The sequence below is a fragment of the Oncorhynchus gorbuscha genome, linkage group LG03 (genome assembly GCF_021184085.1).
Source record: "Oncorhynchus gorbuscha isolate QuinsamMale2020 ecotype Even-year linkage group LG03, OgorEven_v1.0, whole genome shotgun sequence".
Classification (NCBI taxonomy): Eukaryota; Metazoa; Chordata; class Actinopteri; order Salmoniformes; family Salmonidae; genus Oncorhynchus; species Oncorhynchus gorbuscha.
Genome location: NC_060175.1, coordinates 21,449,686 through 21,473,715, shown reverse-complemented (window position 1 = coordinate 21,473,715; position 24,030 = coordinate 21,449,686). Strand labels below are relative to the sequence as shown.

Below are 24,030 nucleotides of genomic sequence, written 5' to 3'. Positions count from 1 at the left end.
AATTGTATACTGTCGTGCGTGCGTGTTCTGCCGCGTGTGTGTGTGTGTGTGTGTGTGTGTGTGTGTGTGTGTGTGTGTGTGTGTGTGTGTGTGTGTGTGTGTGTGTGTGTGTGTGTGTGTGTGTGTGTGTGTGTGTGTGTGTGTGTGTGTGTGTGTGTGCGCGCGCGTGTTCTGCTGCGTGTTCTGCCATATATGTGTGTGTGTGTTCTGCTGCGTGTTCTGCCATATGTGTGTGTGTGTTCTGCTGCGTGTTCTGCCATATATGTGTGTGTGTGTGTGCGTGTTCTGCCGCGTGTGTGTTCTGCCGCGTGTGTGTTCTGCCGCGTGTGTGTGTTCTGCCGCGTGTGTGCGTGTGTTCTGCCGGGTGCGTGTGTGCGCGTGTTCTGCCGGGTGCGTGTGTGTGCGTGTTCTGCCGGGTGCGTGTGTGTGCGTGTTCTGCCGGGTGCGTGTGTGTGCGTGTTCTGCCGGGTGCGTGTGTGTGCGTGTTCTGCCGGGTGCGTGTGTGTGCGTGTTCTGCCGGGTGCGTGTGTGTGCGTGTTCTGCCGGGTGCGTGTGTGTGCGTGTTCTGCCGGGTGCGTGTGTGTGCGTGTTCTGCCGGGTGCGTGTGTGTGTGTTCTGCCGGGTGCATGTGTGTGCGTGTTCTGCCGGGTGTGTGTGTGTGTTCCGTATGTGCTGCCGCCGTTTGTGTACTGCCGTGTGTACGGTACCATGAGGTACTTAATGACAGCCCTGACATGTGTACGGTACCATGAGGTACTTAATGACAGCCCTGACATGTGTACGGTACCATGAGGTACTTAATGACAGCCCTGACATGTGTACGGTACCATGAGGTACTTAATGACAGCCCTGACATGTGTACGGTACCATGAGGTACTTAATGACAGCCCTGACATGTGTACGGTACCATGAGGTACTTAATGACAGCCCTGACATGTGTACGGTACCATGAGGTACATAATGACAGCCCTGACATGTGTACGGTACCATGAGGTACTTAATGACAGCCCTGACATGTGTACGGTACCATGAGGTACTTAATGACAGCCCTGACATGTGTACGGTATAGCCATGAGGTACTTAATGACAGCCCTGACATGTGTACGGTACCATGAGGTACTTAATGACAGCCCTGACATGTGTACGGTACCATGAGGTACTTAATGACAGCCCTGACATGTGTACGGTATAGCCATGAGGTACTTAATGACAGCCCTGACATGTGTATGGTACCATGAGGTACTTAATGACAGCCCTGACATGTGTACGGTACCATGAGGTACTTAATGACAGCCCTGACATGTGTACGGTACCATGAGGTACTTAATGACAGCCCTGACATGTGTACGGTATAGCCATGAGGTACTTAATGACAGCCCTGACGTGTGTACGGTATAGCCATGAGGTACTTAATGACAGCCCTGACATGTGTACGGTATAGCCATAAGGTACTTAATGACAGCCCTGACGTGTGCCTGTGTGCGAGAGCATATGTACGTAACATTGCTTACGTATGATTGTGTGTGCCCTACAGAACCACGGTGGCTCGGGCTAAGGTAGTGGAGGACTGGTCCAGGGATGGAGGTGTCCTCCTGATGGGGTACGAGATGTACCGCCTGCTGTCCCTGAAGAAGAGCTTTGTGACAGGCAGGAAGAGGAAGTCCAAGAAGCCCCAGGGACCCGTCATCATCGACCTGGACGAAGAGGAGAGGCAGCAGGAGCTCATGAAAGGTAATGAGTCAGTGGTCAGAGGTCGCTGCAGGGCCCACTATAGGTGTTCTGGGGCCGGAGTAGTAGTAGTTTCAAATTAGGAGTGCTGATCTAGGATCAGGTCCCACAGCTAATATTATTTATTGTGATCCTAAAATGCAAAACTGACTCTGAGAAGCTTTATGAATATGAGATAATGTATCACCAATATAAAGATACAATACTGTAGGCTGACAGCAGTTCACTAGACACTGGATGAGTAATGCCTTGTAAAAAAACGCCATAAATGACCATATTAAAATGCCAAGGCTGATGAATTGCAATGACATTCTACTACTAATAATAGATCAGAGAACGTTATTATTTTATCCATTCATCATAATTTATGTTATTAGTTATGTTACTTTTTTTTCTCACACACCTACAAACACACACACATTCTCCTACCTTGTGTTGTACTCTCACTCCTCCTCCTCCTTCTAGGTATGGAGAAGGCCCTGGCCAGGCCCGGTCCAGACGTGGTGATCTGTGATGAGGGCCACCGCATTAAGAACTGCCATGCCAGCACCTCGCAGGCCCTGAAGAACATCCGCTCCAGGCGACGTGTGGTCCTCACAGGATACCCCCTGCAGAACAACCTGATAGAGTACTGGTGCATGGTGGACTTTGTCAGGCCTGATTTCCTGGGCACCAGGCAGGAGTTCAGTAACATGTTCGAGAGGCCCATTCTGAACGGGCAGTGTGTGGACAGCACGCCGCAGGATGCCAGGGTGATGAGATATCGAAGTCACGTCCTCCATAGTCTGCTGGAGGGCTTCGTCCAGAGGTGAGAGCAGAGAAGAGTGCAGACTATTTTTTTTAAATTCACCTACCTCTCCTCACCTTTTGCTTTTTATATCGCTCTTTCTGTCTCTCACTCTCTTTCTCGATTTCTCTATCCTCTCTCTGTCAAATATGGTTTCTCATCCTAAATCAACCCCTTACTCTTAGCCCCTACTCTCTCCTATAGATAGGATTGGTTAGGTGTATATGCAGTCTGATAATAATCTGTGTCTGTCCCAGGCGAGGCCACGACGTACTGCGGGACCAGCTCCCCTCCAAGGAAGAGCATGTGATCATGGTGCGCCTGTCACCCCTGCAGAGGGCCCTTTACACTGAGTTTATGAACCGCTTCAGAGAGGCAGGCAACAGCGGCTGGCTGGGCCTTAACCCACTCAAGGCCTTCTGCGTCTGCTGCAAGGTGAGGCTGAGATTGCTGTACTGGTGCTGTGGGATTAGACAGAGACAGACAGGCATACCACAGACCACTCAAACTCAACTCTGGACCTCAAAGTCAGTTCTACTGCATTTTTTCAAATCAAATCAAAGTTTATTTGTCACGTGCGCCGAATACAACAGGTGTAAACCTTAATGCAAATAGTCTGGGTAACCATTGGTTACCTGTTTAGGAGTCTTATGGCTTGGGGGTAAAAACTGTTGAGAAGCCTTTTTGTCCTAGACTTGGCACCTCAATACCGCTTGCCATGTGGTAGTAGAGAGAACAGTCTATGGCTGGTGTAGAGGTCCTGGATGGCAGGCAGCTTTGCCCCAGTGATGTACTGGGCCGTACGCACTACCCTCTGAAGTGCCTTGCGGTCGGAGGCCAAGCAATTGCCGTACCAGGCAGTGATGCAACCGGTCAGGATGCTCCCGATGTTGCAGTGTAGAACCTTTTGAGGATCTCAGGACCCATGCCAAATCTTTTTAGTTTCCTGAGGGGGAATAGGCTTTGTCGTGCCCTCTTCACGACTGGCTTGGTGTGTTTGGACTAATCTAATTTATTGTTGATGTGGACACCAAGGAATTTGAAGCTCTCAACCTGCTCCAATACAGCCCTGTCGATGAGACTGGGGACGTGCTCGGTGCTCCTTTTCCTGTAGTCCACAATCATCTCCTTAGTCTTGGTTACATTGAGGGATAGGTTGTTATTCTGGCACCACCCGGCCAGGTCTCTGCCCTCCTCCCTATAGGCTGTCTCGTCGTTGTCGGTGATCAGGCCTACCACTATTGTGTCGTCAGCAAACTTAATGATGGTGTTTGAGTCGTGCCTGGCCATGCAGTCGTTGGTGAACAGGGAGTACAGGAGGGGACTGAGCACGCACCCCTGGGGAGCTCTAGTGTTGAGGATCAGCATTGCAGATGTGTTGCTACCTACCCTCACCACCTGGGGGCGGCCTGTCAGGAAATCCAGGATCCAGTTGCAGAGGGAGGTGTTTAGTTCCAGAATCCTTAGCTTGGTGATGAGCTTTGAGGGTACTATGGTGTTGAACGCTGAGCTGTAGTCAATGAACAGCATTCTCACATAGGTGTTCCTTTTGTCCAGGTGGGAAAGGGCAGTGTGGAGTGTAATAGAGATTGCGTCATCTGTGGATCGGTTTGGGCGGAATGCAAATTGGAGTGGGTCTAAGGTTTCTGGGATAATGGTGTTTGTTGATGTGAGCCATTACCAGCCTTTCAAAGCACTTCATGGCTACTGACGTGAGTGCTATGAGTCTGTAGTTATTTAGGCAGGTTGCCTTTGTGTTCTTGGGCACAGGGACTATGGTGGTCTGCTTGAAGCATGTTGGTATTACAGACTCAATCAGGGACATTTTGAAAATGTCAGTGAAGACACCTGCCAGTTGGTCAGCACATGCTCGGAGCACATGTCCTGGTAATCCGTCTGGCTCCGTAGCCTTGTGTATGTTGACCTGTTTAAAGGTCTTTACTCACGTCGGCTACGGAGAGCGTGATCACACAGTCGCCTGGAACAGCTGATGCTCTCATGCATGCCTCAGTGTTGCTTGCCTCGAAGCGAGCATAGAAGTGATTTAGCTCATCTGGGAGGCTCGTGTCACTGGGCAGCTCGCGGCTGTGCTTCCCTTTGTAGTCTGTCATAGTTTGCAAGCCCTGCCACATCCGATGAGCGTCGGAGCCGGTGTAGTATGATTCAATCTTAGCCCTGTATTGACGCTTTGCCTGTTTGATGGTTCGTCGCAGGGCATAGCGGGATTTCCGGGTTAGATGCTGGCACTAAATTTGGCAGCTTTACCCTTTAGCTCAGTGCAAATGTTGCCTGTTGCCTGGCTTCTGGTTGGGGTATGTACGTACAGTCACTGTGGGGACGACGTCCTCAATGCACTTGATAAAGCCAGTGACTGATGTGGTCTATTACTCAATGTCATCGGAAGAATCCCGGAACATGTTCCAGTCTGTGATAGCAAAGCAGTCCAGTAGTTTAGCATCTGCTTCATCTGACCATTTTTTCATAGACCGAGTCACTGGTGCTTCCTGCTTTAATTGTTGCTTGAAAGCAGGAATCAGGAGGACAGAGTTGTGGTCGGATTTTCCAAATGGAGGGCGAGGGAGAGCTTTGTACGCGTCTCTGTGTGTGGAGTACAGGTGATCTAGAATTTGTTTTCCTCTGGTTGCACATTTAACATGCTGATAGAGATTTGGTAGAACTGATTTAAGTTTCCCTGCATTAAAGTCTCCAGCCACTAGGAGCTCCGCCTCTTGGTGAGTGGTTTCCTGTTTGCTTATTTCCTTATACAGCTGACTGAGTGCAGTCTTAGTGCCAGCATCTGTCTGTGGTGGTAAATTAACAGCCACGAAAAGTATAGCTGAGAACTCTCTAGGCAAGTAGTGTGACCTGCAGTTTATCACAATATACTTAACTTCAGGCGAGCAAACTCTAGAGACTGCCTTAGATTTCGTGCACCAGCTGTTGTTTACAAATAAGAGACTGATTTAGTGGGTGCAATTAATTATCAGGTAGAACAGAAAACCAGCAGGCTCTGGACCTCGTAGGGTAAGAGTTGAATACCTCTGCAATAGACCATAGTGACGATAGGGTACTGCTGTGGGTTAGTTAGCATAGCCAGGAATTACACCCCAATCTTAACCTGGAATCAGTAACATTATTAAAGTCAGTCCATTGATGTGTGCGTAGATCTGGAACCACCCTGACGTGCTGTACGAGACCCTTCAGAAGGAGAACCTAGCCAATGAGCAGGACCTAGACCTGGATGACATCACGGCGGCCGCCAACCCTCGCTGCCCCGGCGCCAGCCTGAAGGCCAAAGCTGCCGACTCAGCCAACAGCCGGATCAACGTCGCCCTGCCCCCACTCAACCCCATCCAGGAGAGAGCCAATCAAGTCATCACCTACGAATGGGTACGTAACGCCACTCTCTCAACCCACAGGCTGGCATGGGTACATATCACCACAACACCACTCTCTACCCACAGGCTGGCATGGGTACGTATCACCACAACACCACTCTCAACCCACAGGCTGGCATGGGTACGTATCACCACAACACCACTCTCTACCCACAGGCTGGCTGGGAACTTGTTAGATACTTCTCCTATGTTAGCCTGGGTCCTATTCATTAGTAAGAAAATGGGCCGAAACGGGTAGAAACCTATAGCCTCACCTACCTGAGTTTGTCCAATAAGAAAAGCTTGTTTTCATGTTCAGTTGCAAAGCATTTTGCTGCGGTGTGCACTAATGAATACAACCCTGGTTAAACCAGACTGAATGCTGTTCTCATTATTGCATGAATTTCCACTGTAAGGATTCTGAAGTTATATTGTAAAACCTAGGGATGTAACGATTCACCAATACGCATCGTTCCCCGGACTAAATGTTTAAGATATGAGCGCATTGGTACACGGGACCCCAAACCAAATGTAGCATTCATCGGTCAGAAAACCAATTCAAACGTTACGAATCGCCTGTTCATAATTTTTTGGAGCTGCTCAAATAACTTTCTACCTTCAGAAGATACCTAATCTTTTGTGACCACTGCTTCCTCTTCTTAAGGGTCGAAGTAAGCATGCCGTTATGTTGACAGTCATTGGTCTTCACGTCATTTTGCATGCCAAACAACCCCAGGCAATATTAGTAGCCAAGTCAAACTGCATGCTGTGCGCCCATCTGACACATCTATGTGTCACAGGATAGCATTCAAATGTTTGTAAAATTGCTTGCACAATCTTAGTCTTGATTAGTTGAGTGACAACCGGTGTAATTTGATAGGTTATTTTTATATAATGCGCTTTGAAATTGGTGTTTTACCTGAATAAAAGTAGCTTAAGCTACTGCCGGAGACACAACTCATCTGGTTATACATGCTGATCAGGGTTTACATTACATTTGATTTCCATTGTTCAGGTTCACCATCAGCAATAATTCTGCATGTTTTACCTGAAGCAATCAGTATATGGTCATTTGTAGATATACAGGGTAAAGTTGATCATTTCATAACGAGGACAGCGGTCACTTTTTGGACCCGCACTACACGGTCGAAGAGGCAGAAGAAGAGAATCTCACTAACCATTCGATTTTTAGATGGGGGTGGAATCCAAAGTTGTGCTATATATTCATTGGCTATGTCATAGCTCATTTTACAGATACATGTTGATACATTACTTGCTGAAACACTTTTAATCTGAAAAAATGACATTCATTCGTGGGTGATGGTGGGGGGAGACAAAAAGCAAACATTGCCCCCCAACTGGTAGTGTGATGGTAGATGCCAAGTTTCCCTTATGGCTCAGCTCAGGTGCCTACTTCCACCATATACACTACCGTTCAAAAGTTTGGGGTCACTTAGAAATGTCCTTGTTTTTAAAAGACTCTTTTTTTTAATTGTCCATTAAAATAACATAAAATTGATCAGAAATACAGTGTTGACATTGTTAATGTTGTAAATGACTATTGTTTTTTTAAATGGAATATCTACATAATGGGCCTCTGTACACCTGCCAGCAACCATCACTCCTGTGTTCCAATGGCACTTTGTGTTAGCTAATCCAAGTTTATCATTTTAAAAGGATAATTGATCATTTATTAGATAACCCTTTTGCAATTATGTTAGCACCTGTTCTGATTAAAGAAGCAATACAATTGGCCTTCTTTAGACTAGTTGAGTATCTGGAGCATCAGCATTTGTGGGTTCAATTACAGGCTCAAAATGGCCAGAAACAAAGGACTTTCTTCTGAAACTCATCAGTCTATTCTTGTTCTGAGAAACTGACGCCTAACAAGTCGTCAACTGGCAGCTTCATTAAATAGTACCCACAAAACACCAGTCTCAACTTCAACAGTGAAGAGGCGACTCCAGGATGCAGAGTTCCAGTGTCTGTGTTCTTTTGCCCATCTTAATCTTTTATTTTTATTGACCAGTCTGAGATATGTCTTTTTCTTTGCAACTCTGCCTAGAAGGCCAGCATCCTGGAGACGCCTCTTCACTGTTGACATTGAGACTGGTGTTTTGTGGGTACTATTTATTGATGCTGCCAGTTGAGGACTTGTGAGGCGTCATTTTCTCAAACTAGACACTTTAATGTACTTGTCCTCTTGCTCAGTTGTGCACTTGGGCCTCCCACTCCTCTTTCTATTCTGGTTAGTGCCAGTTTGCGCTGTTCTGTGAAGGGAGTGTTGTACGAGATCTTCAGTTTCTTGAAAATGTATCGCATGGAATAGCCTTCATTTCTCAGAACAAGAATAGACTGACGACTTTCAGAAGAAAGTTATTTGTTTCTAGCCATTTTGAGCCTGTACTCAAACCCACAAATGCTGATGCTCCAGATACTCAACTAGTCTAAAGAAGGACAGTTTTATTTCTTCTTTAATCAGAACAACAGTTTTCAGCTAAGCTAACATAATTGCAAAAGGGTTTTCTAATGATCAATTAGCTTTTTAAAATTATAAACTTGGATTAGCTAACAAAACGTGCCATTGGAACACAGGAGTGATGGTTGCTGATAGGTGTACAGAGGCCCATTATGTAGATATTCCATAAAAAATCAATAGTCATTTACAACATTAATAATGTCTACACTGTATTTCTGATCAATTTGATGTTATTTTAATGGACCAAAAATGTGCTTTTCTTAAAAAATATATATATATATATAATTCTAAGTGACCACAAACTTTTGAACAGTATGTTGGATGTAGGCACCTGAGCTGAGCACAAGGGAAACTGGGCACCACTACCAGTTGGGGGCAATGTTTGCTTTTTGAATGTGTTTATGAAACGAATGTTAGTGCATCGCATTGAACCTAATCTTTTCAAACAAAAAAGTATTGTTCCTGTATCATATCAGAGCCCATGTATCGAATCATCTTGAAAGGGAAAGATGCACATCTCTCGTAAAACCTAAGATGTCCTCGTTGGTGTGAAAGAATGACCTTCATTCACCCATCTCCTGTCCTGTATCTCTGTCACTCCAGGCCAAGGACATCATGAACAACTACCAGACTGGGGTTCTGGAGAACTCTGCCAAGATGCTGCTGCTCTTCCACCTGATTGACGAGAGTGTGAGCAGAGGAGACAAGATCCTGGTCTTCAGGTTGGACCTCTTCCTATGTTTGACATGGAACACTTCATCCAAACACTCCCTATGAGCATAGTCATACTTAGACTTTATTGTCCTTAGAGAGACTGGAAATGTGTGTTTTTGCTTTTCACCTCAAAGTATCCATGTCATACTGACTCGAATGTATTTTTAATGTGTGTGTTTGACGTATGTCCATCAGTCAGAGCTTGTCCACCCTGACGGTCATTGAAGGCTTCTTGTCCAGACGGCCGTTGCCAGCAGGCCGAGTCTCCCCCGACAACCAAGGCCAGAACCAGACCTGGGTCCGCAACATCAACTACTACAGTGAGTCATCATCCACACAAACAAACACACACACACACACACACACACACACACACACACACACACACACACACACACACACACACACACACACACACACACACACACACACACACACACACACACACACACGGCAAAACACTGTTCCCATGGCAACCACTACTACCCAGACACTGTCATCATTATTTCCATGGCAACCCTTTGACTCTTAATTTGTGCTAGCTCAGCTGTGATTTGAACCCAGATCCCACTAATGTACTCTGTTGTTCCAGACTATTAGACTAGTTAGCTTGTTTTCACGGCATCCTGTCCTGTGGAATATTTTGGCTTCAATCTGCAAACTGAACAAATCTACTCTCACTTAGGGTCTCTAATCTCAATCAGTCTTTCTGTGATTCCTCATATCCTATATAGGGATGCACGATATATCGGTGAACATATCGGAATCGGCCGATAGTAGCTAAAAATGCCAACATCAGTATCGGCCAGATGTCTAGTTTAACGCCGATGTTAAAAACCGGTGTCAAAGCTACCGTGCATACCTATATAACGTAATGATGCCATGTAAAATTTTGCGCTACACGTGCAGCACAGCATTCCTAACCTAGCCCACACAATGTCTGCTGTGTGGATCGAGCAGTCATTTGAAAGAGTAAGAAAATTTCAGCAAGACAACTCAAAGGCGAAAATCCATTAAAGCCAAGATAATGGAAACAACTACCCTTGACAATCAACCATTCACTGTCGTGAGGGATGTTTGCTTTCACCGACTGGTCGAACACCGGTACATACTACCAAGTGCTCTATTTTCAGGTGTTGCCCTACCGGAGTTATACAGTAATAGCGTCACTGCTATTAGCTTCACGACATACATACTATTGAATGCCATTTGGGTCTTTGCGTGTCAAAAAAGATACAGTAGCACTGTCAAAGCTGTACAAAATAGTCTACAAACACGGGCCACGAACGATGTGTTTACAATACCACGTTGGTAATAAAGCATCATTTGTTGGACCGCAACTTCTGGGGTAGCTAGCTTTAGCTTGGTTCCTCGCTAGCACCAATACAACCAGCCTGTAAACAATGACCCGTAGAAGCTGAAGTAATTTTCATTCATCTTAGCAATGATTTAGGAATCCTTGTAAGTATTAGCTAGGTTGGCACTTGTTGTTCGCCTATTGAAATTGAACTTCAGTTCATGAAAATAAATAGTTAACCAACTACTTAACCCTGTTGCCCAAAGCTAACTTTATAAGCAGCCAGCTAGCTTCATCTGACTAGTGATGCTTGACCGGACCGGGTTATGTGTTGTGAAGCTAGCCACAATAAGAATTAGGCACAATAGTGGAATTTGCGGTTTGCCTTGATAATAAAAGTATGTAATTGACAGTGATGCAAAGGAATACAAATAATAGAATTGGGTATAATTATACTATTTATATTAATTTGCATCACTGTCAATTACATACTTGTATTTTGAAGGCTAACCGCAAAGTCCACTATTCTGGCGAATCCTTATTGTGGCTAGCTTCACATAGATGGGTCTGACCACCATTAATCAAATAAGAACTGTCTTATAAATTATTTTTATTTTACCTTTATTTAACCAGGTAGGCAAGTTGAGAACAAGTTCTCATTTACAATTGCGACTTGGCCAAGATAAAGCAAAGCAGTTTGACAGATACAACGACAGAGTTACACATGGAGTAAAACAAACATACAGTCAATAATACAGTATAAACAAGTCTATATACAATGTGAGCAAATGAGGTGAGAAGGGAGGTAAAGGCAAAAAAGGCCAAGGTGGCAAAGTAAATACAATATAGCAAGTAAAACACTGGAATGGTAGTTTAGCAATGGAAGAATGTGCAAAGTAGAAATAAAAATAATGGGGTGCAAAGGAGCAAAATAAATAAATAAATGAAATACAGTTGGGAAAGAGGTAGTTGTTTGGGTTAAATTATAGGTGGGCTATGTACAGGTGCAGTAATCTGTGAGCTGCTCTGACAGTTGGTGCTTAAAGCTAGTGAGGTAGATAAGTGTTTCCAGTTTCAGAGGTTTTTGTAGTTCGTTCCAGTCATTGGCAGCAGAGAACTGGAAGGAGAGGCGGCCAAAGAATTGGTTTTGGGGGTGACTAGAGAGATATACCTGCTGGAGCGTGTGCTACAGGTGGGAGATGCTATGGTGACCAGCGAGCTGAGATAAGGGGGGACTTTACCTAGCAGGGTCTTGTAGATGACATGGAGCCAGTGGGTTTGGCGACGAGTATGAAGCGAGGGCCAGCCAACGAGAGCGTACAGGTCGCAATGGTGGGTAGTATATGGGGCTTTGGTGACAAAACGGATTGCACTGTGATAGACTGCATCCAATTTGTTGAGTAGGGTATTGGAGGCTATTTTGTAAATGACATCGCCAAAGTCGAGGATTGGTAGGATGGTCAGTTTTACAAGGGTATGTTTGGCAGCATGAGTGAAGGATCCTTTGTTGCGAAATAGGAAGCCAATTCTAGATTTAACTTTGGATTGGAGATGTTTGATATGGGTCTGGAAGGAGAGTTTACAGTCTAACCAGACACCTAAGTATTTGTAGTTGTCCACGTATTCTAAGTCAGAGCCGTCCAGAGTAGTGATGTTGGACAGGCGGGTAGGTGCAGGTAGCGATCGGTTGAAGAGCATGCATTTAGTTTTACTTGTATTTAAGAGCAATTGGAGGCCACGGAAGGAGAGTTGTATGGCATTGAAGCTTGCCTGGAGGGTTGTTAACACAGTGTCCAAAGAAGGGCCGGAAGTATACAGAATTGTGTCGTCTGCGTAGAGGTGGATCAGAGACTCACCAGCAGCAAGATCGACCTCATTGATGTATACAGAGAAGAGAGTCGGTCCAAGAATTTAACCCTGTGGCACCCCCATAGAGACTGCCAGAGGTCCGGACAGCAGACCCTCCGATTTGACACACTGAACTCTATCAGAGAAGTAGTTGGTGAACCAGGCGAGGCAATCATTTGAGAAACCAAGGCTGTCGAGTCTGCCGATGAGGATGTGGTGATTGACAGAGTCGAAAGCCTTGGCCAGATCAATGAATACGGCTGCACAGTAATGTTTCTTATCGGTGGCGGTTAAGATATCGTGTAGGACCTTGAGCGTGGCTGAGGTGCACCCATGACTAGCTCTGAAACCAGATTGCATAGCAGAGAAGGTATGGTGAGATTCAAAATGGTCGGTAATCTGTTTGTTGACTTGGCTTTCGAAGACCTTAGAAAGGCATGGTAGGATAGATATAAGTCTGTAGCAGTTTGGGTCAAGAGTGTCCCCCCCTTTGAAGAGGGGGATGACCGCAGCTGCTTTCCAATCTTTGGGAATCTCAGACGACACGAAAGAGAGGTTGAACAGGCTAGTAATAGGGGTGGCAACAATTTTGGCAGATAATATTAGAAGGAAAGGGTATAGATTGTCTAGCCCGGCTGATTTGTAGGGGTCCAGATTTTGCAGCTCTTTCAGAACATCAGCTGAATGGATTTGGGAGAAGGAGAAATGGGGAAGGCTTGGGCGAGTTGCTGTTGGGGGTGCAGTGCTGTTGACCGGGGTAGGAGTAGCCAGGTGGAAAGCATGGCTAGCCGTAGAAAAATGCTTATTGAAATTCTCAATTATGGTGGATTTATCAGTGGTGACAGTGTTTCCTATCTTCAGTGCAGTGGGCAGCTGGGAGGAGGTATTCTTATTCTCCATGGACTTTACAGTGTCCCGGAACTTTTTTGAGTTGGTGTTGCAGGAAGCAAATTTCTGCTTGAAAAAGCTAGCCTTGGCTTTTCTAACTGCCTGTGTATAATGGTTTCTAGCTTCCCTGAACAGCTGCATATCACGGGGCTGTTCGGTGCTAATGCAGAACGCCATAGGATGTTTTTGTGTTGGTTAAGGGCAGTCAGGTCTGGGGAGAACCAAGGGCTATATCTGTTCCTGTTTCTAAATTTCTTGAATGGGGCATGTTTATTTAAGATGGTTAGGAAGGCATTTAAAAAATATATCCAGGCATCCTCTACTGACGGGATGAGATCAATATCCTTCCAGGATACCCCGGCCAGGTCGATTAGAAGGCCTGCTCGCTGAAGTGTTTCGGGGAGCGTTTTACAGTGATGAGTGGAGGTCGTTTGACCGCTGACCCATTACGGATGCAGGCAATGAGGCAGTGATCGCTGAGATCTTGGTTGAAGACAGCAGAGGTGTATTTAGAGGGGAAGTTGGTAAGGATGATATGAGGGTGCCCGTGTTTAAGGCTTTGGGGAGGTACCTGGTAGGTTCATTGATAATTTGTGTGAGATTGAGGGCATCAAGTTTAGATTGTAGGATGGCTGGGGTGTTAATTAAGCATGTTCCAGTTTAGGTCGCCTAGCAGCACGAGCTCTGAAGATAGATGGGGGGCAATCCGTTCACATATGGTGTCCAGAGCACAGCTGGGGGCAGAGGGTGGTCTATAGGAGGCAGCACCTGTGAGAGACTTGTTTTTACAGAGGTGGATTTTTAAAAGTAGAAGTTCAAATTGTTTGGGTACAGACCTGGATAGTAGGACAGAACTCTGCAGGCTATCTTTGCAGTAGATTGCAACACCGCCCCCTTTGGCAGTTCTATCTTGTCTGAAAATGTTGTAGTTTGGAATGAAAATTTCTGAATTTTTGGTGGTCTTCCTAAGCCAGGATTCAGACACAGCTAGAACATCCGGGTTGATGACACCTAGCTATGTGTCATCCGGGATGATGACACCTAGCTATGTAGTTAGCTAGCTAACTATAGCTACTGAAACAGATTGTTCTTTTGCTATGTTTTGGGGAAGAACATTGTTTGCATCCATGAGCTAGCTAGCTTTTTTTATGACCAGCACTGTAGGTGCACGAGACAACTCTACCAGCATCATAGCATACGTATCGATGAATCGTTGAGACATATGAAATGCGAGTGATTGTGTAATCAATGTGTTATAACTACGTAAAAGATTTATGAACGTGTTAACTTATTATGTGACGTGCAGTCATATTCAGGTCCTGATTGGTCAACAAGCTTATCTGACACGTCAAATAGCGTTAGTTGACACGTCAAATAGTGTTAGTTGACACGACAAATAGTGTTAGTTGACACGTCAAATAGTGTTAGTTGACACGACAAATAGTGTTAGTTGACACGTCAAATAGTGTTAGTTGACACGTCAAATAGTGTTAGTTGACACGTCAAATAGTGTTAGTTGACCTGTCAAATAGTGTTAGTTTATGTGTATCTTTTTTGACATGCAAAGAACCAAACGCCATTCCATAGAAATCCTGGTTCGGAATGAAACGACTGAATAAACTAACAATGAAACAGCACAGCAAGTAAGTGAAAGAAATAGGTTTTGATTATGTTTTACTGGTAATGGGGACATGTGTAAATGTAATCAAAATAACTTGTGTGTGTGTGTGTGACCTTTATTTAACTAGGCAAGTCAGTTAAGAACAAATTTTTATTTACAATGACGGCCTGGACGACCCTAGGCCAATTGTGCGCCGCAGTATGTTACTCCCAATCACGGGCGGATGTGATACATCCTGGATTTGAACCAGAGACTGCTGTTACGCCTCTTGCACTGAGATGCAGTGCCTTAGACCGTCTGCGTCCGTGTGTGTGTTAACTATTTAACTGTATTAGAGTGCTTAAAAGGCAGCTAAAATTTTAAATATCGGTATCGTATTAGGGCTTTTTTGGCAAGGAAAATATTGGATATCGGTATCGGCCAAAAATGTCATAGCGGTGCATCACTATCCTATTTCCTCGCCTCCTTCTCAACTGTCTTGTAAGGAAAGGTCCAGGGTCTCCATCAGATCTTCTGCTCCAATGGGTTTAGAAATGGAGGCAATAAGAGACAATGTGAGAAATTCATGAAAGATGAATTAAGAAAGAGCCATGCTTTTTCTCAGCCATCGATCTCTGGGTTAATTATTTAAATCTACTGCCCCCTACTGGCTACCATACTGCACTAGATGCAGTGTTATGTGTCCCAAATGGCACCATATTCCCTAAATAGTGCACTACTTTTGGCCAGACTCCTGTATGGGCCCTGTTCAAAAGTAGTGCACAACATAGGGAATAGAGTACCATTTGGGACATCACCTATTCCTAGCCACCGTGCTTCTACACCTGCATTGCTTGCTGTTTGGGGTTTTAGGCTAGGTTTCTGTACAGCACTTTGAGATATCAGCTGATGTACGAAGGGCTATATAAATACATTAGATTTGATTTGACCTATTTGTCTGGAATCGCCCCATGATGCTTATTTAGTGAATGTGTCGGTTGTCTCCCCCAGGGTTGGATGGGAGTACGTCTGCCTCCGAGAGAGAGAAACTCATCAACCAGTTCAACGACCCAGAGAACACCTCCACATGGGTCTTCCTCTTGTCAACAAGGTACTGACTGTACAGACACACTGATACACACACATAGAAATGTAAGTGAAATTGCTGTGGTCTGATGAGCTCTGCCCCTTCTAATAATTATATTTCTGTGCTTATATATTGTTCACTCAAATACACAACAAACGCTGTGTTTACACAGGCAGCCCAATTATGAGAATTTTTTCACTAATTGGTCTTTTGAACAATCAGATCAACTCTTTTGCCTATAATTGGACAAAATATCACAATTGGGCTGCCTGTGTAAACACACACAAATATATTTATTCACACACATTGGATATATTCTCCCTCCCTTTTACATACACTTTGATCGGCCATTCACTTACAAAAACACACTTGCGCATGTTGTTAATAAGCCTGGGTTGTGACTTGCAGGGCGGGCTGCTTGGGAGTGAACCTAATCGGGGCCAACCGGGTGGTGGTATTTGACGCGTCATGGAACCCGTGTCACGATGCCCAGGCGGTGTGTCGGGTGTACCGCTACGGCCAGAAGAAGCGCTGCCACATCTACCGCCTGGTCTGTGACTTCACCCTGGAGAAGAAGATCTACGACCGGCAGGTCTCCAAGCAGGGCATGTCTGGTAAGAGAGGGGGAGGGAAGTTCGGTTGGGAGGGAGAGAGAGTGGGGGAGGGTGTGACGGTGATGATGCTCCTGTGTGTGTGACAGGGCATGTCTGGTAAGAGAGAGGGAGGGAGGTTCGGGTTGGGAGGGAGGGAGAGAGAGTGGGGGGAGGTGACGGTGATTATGCTCCTGTGTATGTGACAGGGCATGTCTGGTAAGAGAGTGTAGTGTGTGTGGTTAAATATATTGAATGTGGGATGGCATGATATTGAAGTTGAAATGCAAATGGCAGCATAGTACAGGGGAATCTCAGTGGTCAGTAACACACTGTGATTGGTTGTGTCCAGACCGCGTGGTGGACGACCTGAACCCAGTACTGACTTTCACCCGCAAGGAGGTGGAGTCGCTGCTGCACTTTGCAGAGGAGGAGCCTGACCCGGCCAAAGCCCCTCTGCAATCTCACGAAGAGATGGAGACGGTCATCAGCCAAGCCTGTCAGATCTACCCCCACCTCATCACTAAGGTACACACTCACACACACAGATACACACTCACACGGTTTATTAGGTACACCCGGTACTAGATTGGTGTACCTAGTAAACAGGCCACTAAATATTTATACACACCGTCATGTCATGGATACTGTATTAATATGGTACACACACACACCACCCACACTAACATCCCTGTTGATCTGTACCCCACCAGGAACCCTTCCATCATGAGTCTCTGCTTGTAGACCGGAAGGAGTCCAAGCTTACTAAAGCAGAGAAGAGAGCTGCTAAGAAGAGCTACGAGGACGAGAAGCGTGCCTCTGTGCCCTATTCTCGCCCCTCCTACGCGCACTACTACCCAACCAGCGACCAGACACTCACCAACATCCCAGCCTTCAACCAGCGCAACTGGCGAGTCGTCCAATGAATTCGTTATCCTACCCCTATCACACAGCATCCCTAACCAATCCTTCAACAGCGCTGTGTAAGCCTGTTAAGCAGGCCTAAACAACAGCCTATCCGTACAAATGATCCTTCTAGCCTCCAAACTCAACCATGCAATCTGTAGATATCATCAGTCTAGAAAACTGTCCCACATCAGACTGTGTAATGGTATGATCCTCATGTCGTTTTGAATCCCCTAGGCGTCCCATAGCTCGGGGTGATGAGAAGCCCATGGCCAGCGTCCGGCCCGTCCAGTCCACCCCCATCCCTATGATGCCTCGCATGGCGGGCATGGGCATGGCCGGCTCCAGCTCCGGGGTCAGCTTCCCGGTCAACTACCTGCAGAAGGCCGGTGTTTATGTCCAGAGGATCGTCACTACCACTGGTACAATACATACAATAACGTTTTAATTGAATTGGTACTGATAGACACTGATACTCTTGGTAAGGGTTCATTAGGGCACATACGTTCATTAGGGCACATCGTGTCAAAACGTTTTGTCATGTACAATGAAAATTAGCCTTTCTTATTGGACAAGGTCAGATGGTACTTCCCTGTTTCGGAGCGGTTTCTTCTGTTTTGGGCCTAAAGAACACGACGGGTTAGGAATAACTCCTGGTCTTGGGTCAGGTGAAATGCTTTGGGGGCTGCATTAGGATAGACCAGTGATATAGGAGCTACGTCCCAAATGACACCCTATTCCCTATAGGGTGTATACTACTTTTGACCAGGGCCTATAGAGAATAGGGTGTATTTGGGATACTCCCGTGGTATTGTTTGGAAATAATGAAACTCTTTCTGTTTGCCCCTACAGATATAGTGATCCCTGGAGCCAACAGCACCACGGATGTCCAGGCACGTATCGGTGCAGGAGAGAGCATCCATGTGATCAAAGGGTCAAAAGGTGATAATAACATATACAGTAGAAGATGTACCTCCTATCTACCTGCATGTGTAGTTCAATTAATTCTCTACATACTCTAATTGAAATACTGTGCACACCTTGGAGAGCGGTTTACAATATCCACATGGACACCTGAATTCCCAGGTTGTTATCTCATTTATATAAAGGGCTCGGTACTTTAACCTAAGAATCAAAACTGACTGGTGCTTCCCTGCATGCTTATTTTTATGTTTATTACCTTGCCTTATTTTTTCCTGAATATTTGTATAGTTTTATTAACTAATGTCATGAGAGGAGAGCATTCAAGTAATAATTTCATTGCATTGTGCACACTTCTCTGTATCCTGTGCATATGACAATTCAAGTCTGAGTTGATATCCACCATTAACTGCTGTCTTCCTCACAGGTACCTACATCAGGACCAATGACGGGAGGATTTTTGCCATCCGCTCAGGGAAGCTCAGCAGAGCAGTGCAGGGAGGATCTGCTACTAACAGAGGTGCACTGTACATACACAAAGTACTTTACATTACATGATGAGGAATCCATGTGACAGGATATGACAAAACAACATGACTTGGTGTTCAGACTACATAGATAACCAGAGAGGACCTAGTACGGAGCCCTGCGAGACACCTGTGGTGAGACAAGATCAACATGCTCAGTTATGGGAATAATTACTCTTTTTACCCTCCTCTTTGCCGCAGGTTCCCAGGCTTCCCTGCTCCACGCCATCGGTAACGGCTGTGTGTCTCCCATGGAGCGCCAGCGGCTGAGCCCCGACAGCGCATCCCGTCCCTCTACCCCCGAGAGCCCTGAGATTCTCAGAGAGCTCAGCCGCTACGCCGTCAACGTGGATACCGTGGCCATGGGCAATGAGCTGCCGTCGCCATCGGACATGGTTACAGGGGATGGAGAGGGAGGGAGCAGAACGCAGCAGTACAGTCTGAACACGGAGTCGGACCTCAGCCGGCAGCTCAGAGAGGACATCGGAATGAGCATCAGCGAGGCTCTGCGATGCTCCAAACGCAAGATGGCCGCAGCAGCGGGTGGACACAAGCAGGCGGGGGGCAAACGCAGCTCATCTGCAACCGGGTTCCCAGGTCTCTCCCTGGGTAGTGGAGGGCTCAGCTTCCCCCCCCTGAACCAGGCCCTGCTGGGGGGACACATGAGCCACCCGATGCTAATGGGAGGCAGCTCCTCGTCCCCGTTCCTCCAGTCAGCAGGACAGACTCTGGGAGACCTGCAGTCCATGTTCCCCTCGGCAGGGGCGGATCTCCTCAGCCATGCCTCCTCAGCCACAGGAAACAATGGACACCTCCCCTCATCCTCCACCTCCTCCTTGTCCTCCACCTCTTTCTCCTCCACCATTAACACCATGCCCATGTCCTCGGCCTCAACATCCTCCTCCTCCCTTCCCCCCTTCCTGATGAACCCCAGCGTGACTGGTCTGCTGTCCCCAGGCTTCCCTCTGAACTACAGTCAGTCCCTCCTGCCTGAGCCCACGATGTACCCCAACACCCTGGGAGGAGGCCCGGCCAGCACTGGAGGAAGCTCCAACTTCCTCTCCCACTACCCCTCTTCCCCCTCCAGCCTCCTGGGTGCAGCGCTCAGCCAGCCTGACTCCCACCATCTAGCCACAGAGAACGGTGGCAGCAGCTCGGACGATGATGTCATTGAGGTGACAGGACAATGAGCATTCTTAGACTCTGACAACCCCCCATCCCAGCTCTAACATGGCTAACCTTCATAGCCCCCCCTACACACACACACACACAGACTCTCCCATGAGCGAATGAGTGAGAGAGAATGAGTTGTACCTCATGTGCTAACCAAGACAGAGTAACAAATCCTTATGCTGAATATCTTACTGAAGAAGAGACTGAAGATTTGCCCGAGCCCCTGAGGTTGGTGAGGCTGAGCACTGGAGACCATGGATGGGAATGGATTGACGTTTTGTTGAGAGGGACCAGTTGAGATGAACATGGGGCTTCCATGCACTCCCTCTCCGGCTATATCTTCTAGCATTGCCCGCCATCCCCTTATTAGACCCCCATGACGATCTCTGAGGCCAGTCAGGACACTGTCTGAACTGAGCTCACATCAGATGGAACGATGTAATCATCTGTTGGACCGTTTGCATAAAAAAAAAAGTGCTTTTAGAGTCGTTAGCTGTTTGCTAGATATTGTAGTGTCCCCCTGTTGGAAAGGATGACAAGACAATACAGTATATGTGACCTGGATGTTTTGATTCTACTAATATTCTAAACTGATCTTGTTGATATTTTGTAAATGGTGGTTCTAATCATTAGTTGTTTATACAGAGAGTTCAGACTGGGCCAGGGTTGAGTTAAAAGTTCAAGGGGAAGGGTTGGATAGAGAGACAGTATGTTCTTATGATCAAGTTGTCATAATGACGGCGGCGCCCTTAGCTTGGTTGCCGAGGCGGCCATTTGAGTTACTTTTATTTCAAAGAGAGACCTTAAAAGGTCAAATGAATGTACATCCATGTCAGCCTTTTGATAACACAGGGGGCTGACCTGGGTGGGTTCGGACAATGCGTTCTCATTTGTTCGTTTAGCCTTAAACGACACTAAGGGGTCTTTTTCTTGAATCTTAGCATTTACACCTTTAGTACACCCTTTCCCCTTCGTAACGACTTCAGACAGCAACTTCAGACAACAACTACTGAGCATCCAGACAGGTTGGTGTCCAACTCAAGGGACAGGCTCCACTAGCTCTAGTCCAGAGCATTAAGTGCAGCTTGCCAACACTCTGCAAGCTGCACGTAACACCCTGGACCAGAGCTACAAAACACTAAGACACTTTCACTATACAAATAGGGATATGGATCATATACAGTCACAAACAGTTTATTGTTCTGGGCCCATATTAATCAAGTGTCTCAGTATGAATGCTGATCTAGAATCAGGTCCCCTTGTCCATCTAATGTTTTCATTATGATCAAAAAGGCAAACCTAGCCCTAGATCAGCACTCCTTCTCTGAGACCCTTTTATGAGTAGAGGCCCATAAAGCATCCATTGGAGCCATAGGTTTACTCTGTAGCATGACTTGGATGTATACCTGCAGAAAGTGACAAACCCACAACCATTTAGCTACAGTAGTTAACAATGACTACGGTAACCCACCATGTGGCCATTTGTGTGGCATAGTTAAGCCAGCCCGTTGTGTGGGTATGGATGGATTGATGGCCTTACCCAATGAGGAGCAAGCAGCACACAGGAGTAGCCTGTCTGAGGTAGCTAGGTGTATCCCTGACCGCACGGCAGACAGACAGTCCGTGTAAGTAGCTTCTCTCAGTAGTGTATCTCTGTAGCTCTACAGTGCTTTGGGTCTGTCTGTGCTGGTCTGTGCTGTTCTGTGGTTGGTTGATACGTTTTTCTTTCTGTGATGTCATCTCAAAATCATAACGTGAGGGGAATGGATCGGGCCTCCGGGTTATTTTTCTCCACTGGAATTGTACATGGAACTCAAGTTGGGCTACAGGAGCCAGGATAAATGTCTGATATATATATATATATATAAATATATATATTACCCAAGTTTGTGTGGAGTTTCAGTTTAGTCTCAACTCCCTATTCCACCTATTGGACTATAAAAGAATGGGGGATTCCACCACACCCCTCACAACCTCAACTCTACCCTGCTTACTTACCTGTCCTTATCCTTACAGCCTGTTTCTAGTCGATCATGTATGTTGGATGTTTTCCTCCACCTCACCTCGCAACCTCCTTAACCTTTTTCTAGTTGGCCCGGTCTTGTGTCCATCAAATGATTCAGCCAATCATCCCAGTCTTTTTAATAGAGATGATTATTTCCTTGGAGGAAGAAGCCCCATCCTCCCTCCCAATCAGAATTGTTTTACTGTGCTTCTTTTTTGTTTGTTTTAAGTGTCATCATGAGGAGAACTCCATATCCATATGTTATTTTTAGTTTTTTTTAGTAGCAATGTTCTTTTTTTAACATCTTGATGTTGGCTCGCCTCTACTAGTTTGTCCTTTTATTTCAATGTATGAATTTACCAAAATTATTTATTTATAATGATCTAAATGAATTCATCTGTCTTTTTTTGTACATTATACTCTCATTTTTTTATTCTCTTTTTATCCACGTTGATCTTTTCACCAGTGTCTGTGAAAGAGCAGACCAGTGTCTGTGAAAGAGCAGACCAGTGTCTGTGAAAGAGCAGACCAGTGTCGCAAACTGACTGTGTGAGATCAGGAAGTCAGTCACCACATGTATCCAGCATAGAGGCGAGCATAAAATGACGACTGTGTTACTTTGTTAATATCATTTTAACAGTGAATAAAACACTTAACTTGCGTTATTACATAATTTTGATTGTGTATTACACTGACGTGATGCTCTTTGCACAGATGTTTTTTGAACATATATTCACATGGAAACACAAACCAATATGCTAAATGTATTTTTATTGAAATTGCAAGAATAATGTTCAACTCAACCTTCAATTGCACTCTTGCAGCTGGGAATCTGTGAAGGATAATGGATTTGGATATGATGAAAAATGATGTGTATGTCCTTATAGTAAGACAGGTGCTGGAGTTACAGATAGGATGGAAGCAAATACTGCACAGCTTTTTGACACTACATTGCAGTCAGTCTTCCACATCAGTAAATATGACATCTTACGTATTTGGCTGGAATTTCATACCTGAGTGTTAAAACTAGTACAATATTAGCAGATATCTGGTCCTCTGGTTTCAAGACCTGCCATTTTGGGGGCACTGCACAAGTGTCAACTTTGGAGAAAATAAATGAATCGCAAGAAATGTGCATTGGTCCATTCAAGCCTAAAGGCAATGCAAAGAAAACAAAGCAGCAACATCATTATCAACAACCAATATCACCACTTCCTGAGTTTTAGACACAAAACCGACTGTCCTTTTCTTCTTGGCTCTCAGATACAAAATACTACTTTTACATTACTAAATACTTCCAAAGACCACCCTCTGCTGGCCACCCAAAAGAACCGTGAAGGAGATGAAGAACTGAGGCCTGTCATGAAAAAACATCCCCAGAAAGGCAGATGGTCGGCAGCAACAGCGCTGTCTCATGGACGCTTTGTGTTCCACATATGAAGTTAGTAAGTATACACTACTACACTCCTGTGTAATTCTCTGCCATACAACACTTTTCTACTAGGCCATGCTGACATGTGCTATCCAATTATATCCTTATTGGTGATTACATACCACTTCTTTGCTCAAAGTAAAGTTAACACACAATTTTAAACAATTACCAAGCTATGAAATGCTCTTCCACTTTGACATTAAAACTAGTTCAGGAGTAGATGTGACCAAAACAAAGTTGCACTAATGTAAGCCACTGATATTTTTGGGCACTAGGCAGAATGCATGTTGGTCCTCCAAAGAGCTCTACAGTAAAGCTTCTATTAATGCTTTAAAGGAGAAGTTCACCCATTTTTACACGTGGCCTTATCTTCACTCTTTCTGTGCTTGTAGTTGATCCCCCAAACCGTTTTTTAATATTTTGTTTCGTTACAGAGAGAATTGGTTGTCACATTTAGCTGAGTCATCACATGCTATATGGACTACAATGCATCATGAAAATGTGTCTAAGCATGTTATAAACAGTAGCGGTGTGTGGGTAAAAGTACTGGGGAACCCAAGCCAGAAGAAAATGCCATTTTACAACCTATGTGTTGTGATAATTGCGTTGTTTTCTTTATAACCTGATCATTTGCTTTGCCACTGTGATAAATAGGCCTAAGGCAGGGACAA

General features: G+C 45.5%; 1 protein-coding gene across 1 annotated transcript in view; it reads left to right on the top strand.

The window, feature by feature from the left end:
- LOC124027944 (helicase ARIP4-like) overlaps positions 1-22,595 on the top strand; it is a 35,468-nt gene extending 12,873 nt beyond the window's left edge. Inside the window, exons 9-22 of the mRNA XM_046340154.1 lie at positions 1,535-1,731; positions 2,194-2,536; positions 2,773-2,950; positions 5,681-5,905; positions 8,975-9,093; positions 9,281-9,405; positions 15,730-15,829; positions 16,214-16,419; positions 16,748-16,923; positions 17,109-17,305; positions 17,539-17,723; positions 18,154-18,243; positions 18,650-18,742; positions 18,951-22,595. Of these exons, the coding sequence (XP_046196110.1) occupies positions 1,535-1,731; positions 2,194-2,536; positions 2,773-2,950; positions 5,681-5,905; positions 8,975-9,093; positions 9,281-9,405; positions 15,730-15,829; positions 16,214-16,419; positions 16,748-16,923; positions 17,109-17,305; positions 17,539-17,723; positions 18,154-18,243; positions 18,650-18,742; positions 18,951-19,939 (3,223 nt within the window). The 3' untranslated portion in view covers positions 19,940-22,595. The remainder of the gene's footprint in view (positions 1-1,534; positions 1,732-2,193; positions 2,537-2,772; positions 2,951-5,680; positions 5,906-8,974; positions 9,094-9,280; positions 9,406-15,729; positions 15,830-16,213; positions 16,420-16,747; positions 16,924-17,108; positions 17,306-17,538; positions 17,724-18,153; positions 18,244-18,649; positions 18,743-18,950) is intronic.
- The last annotated feature ends 1,435 nt before the right edge of the window (positions 22,596-24,030 follow it).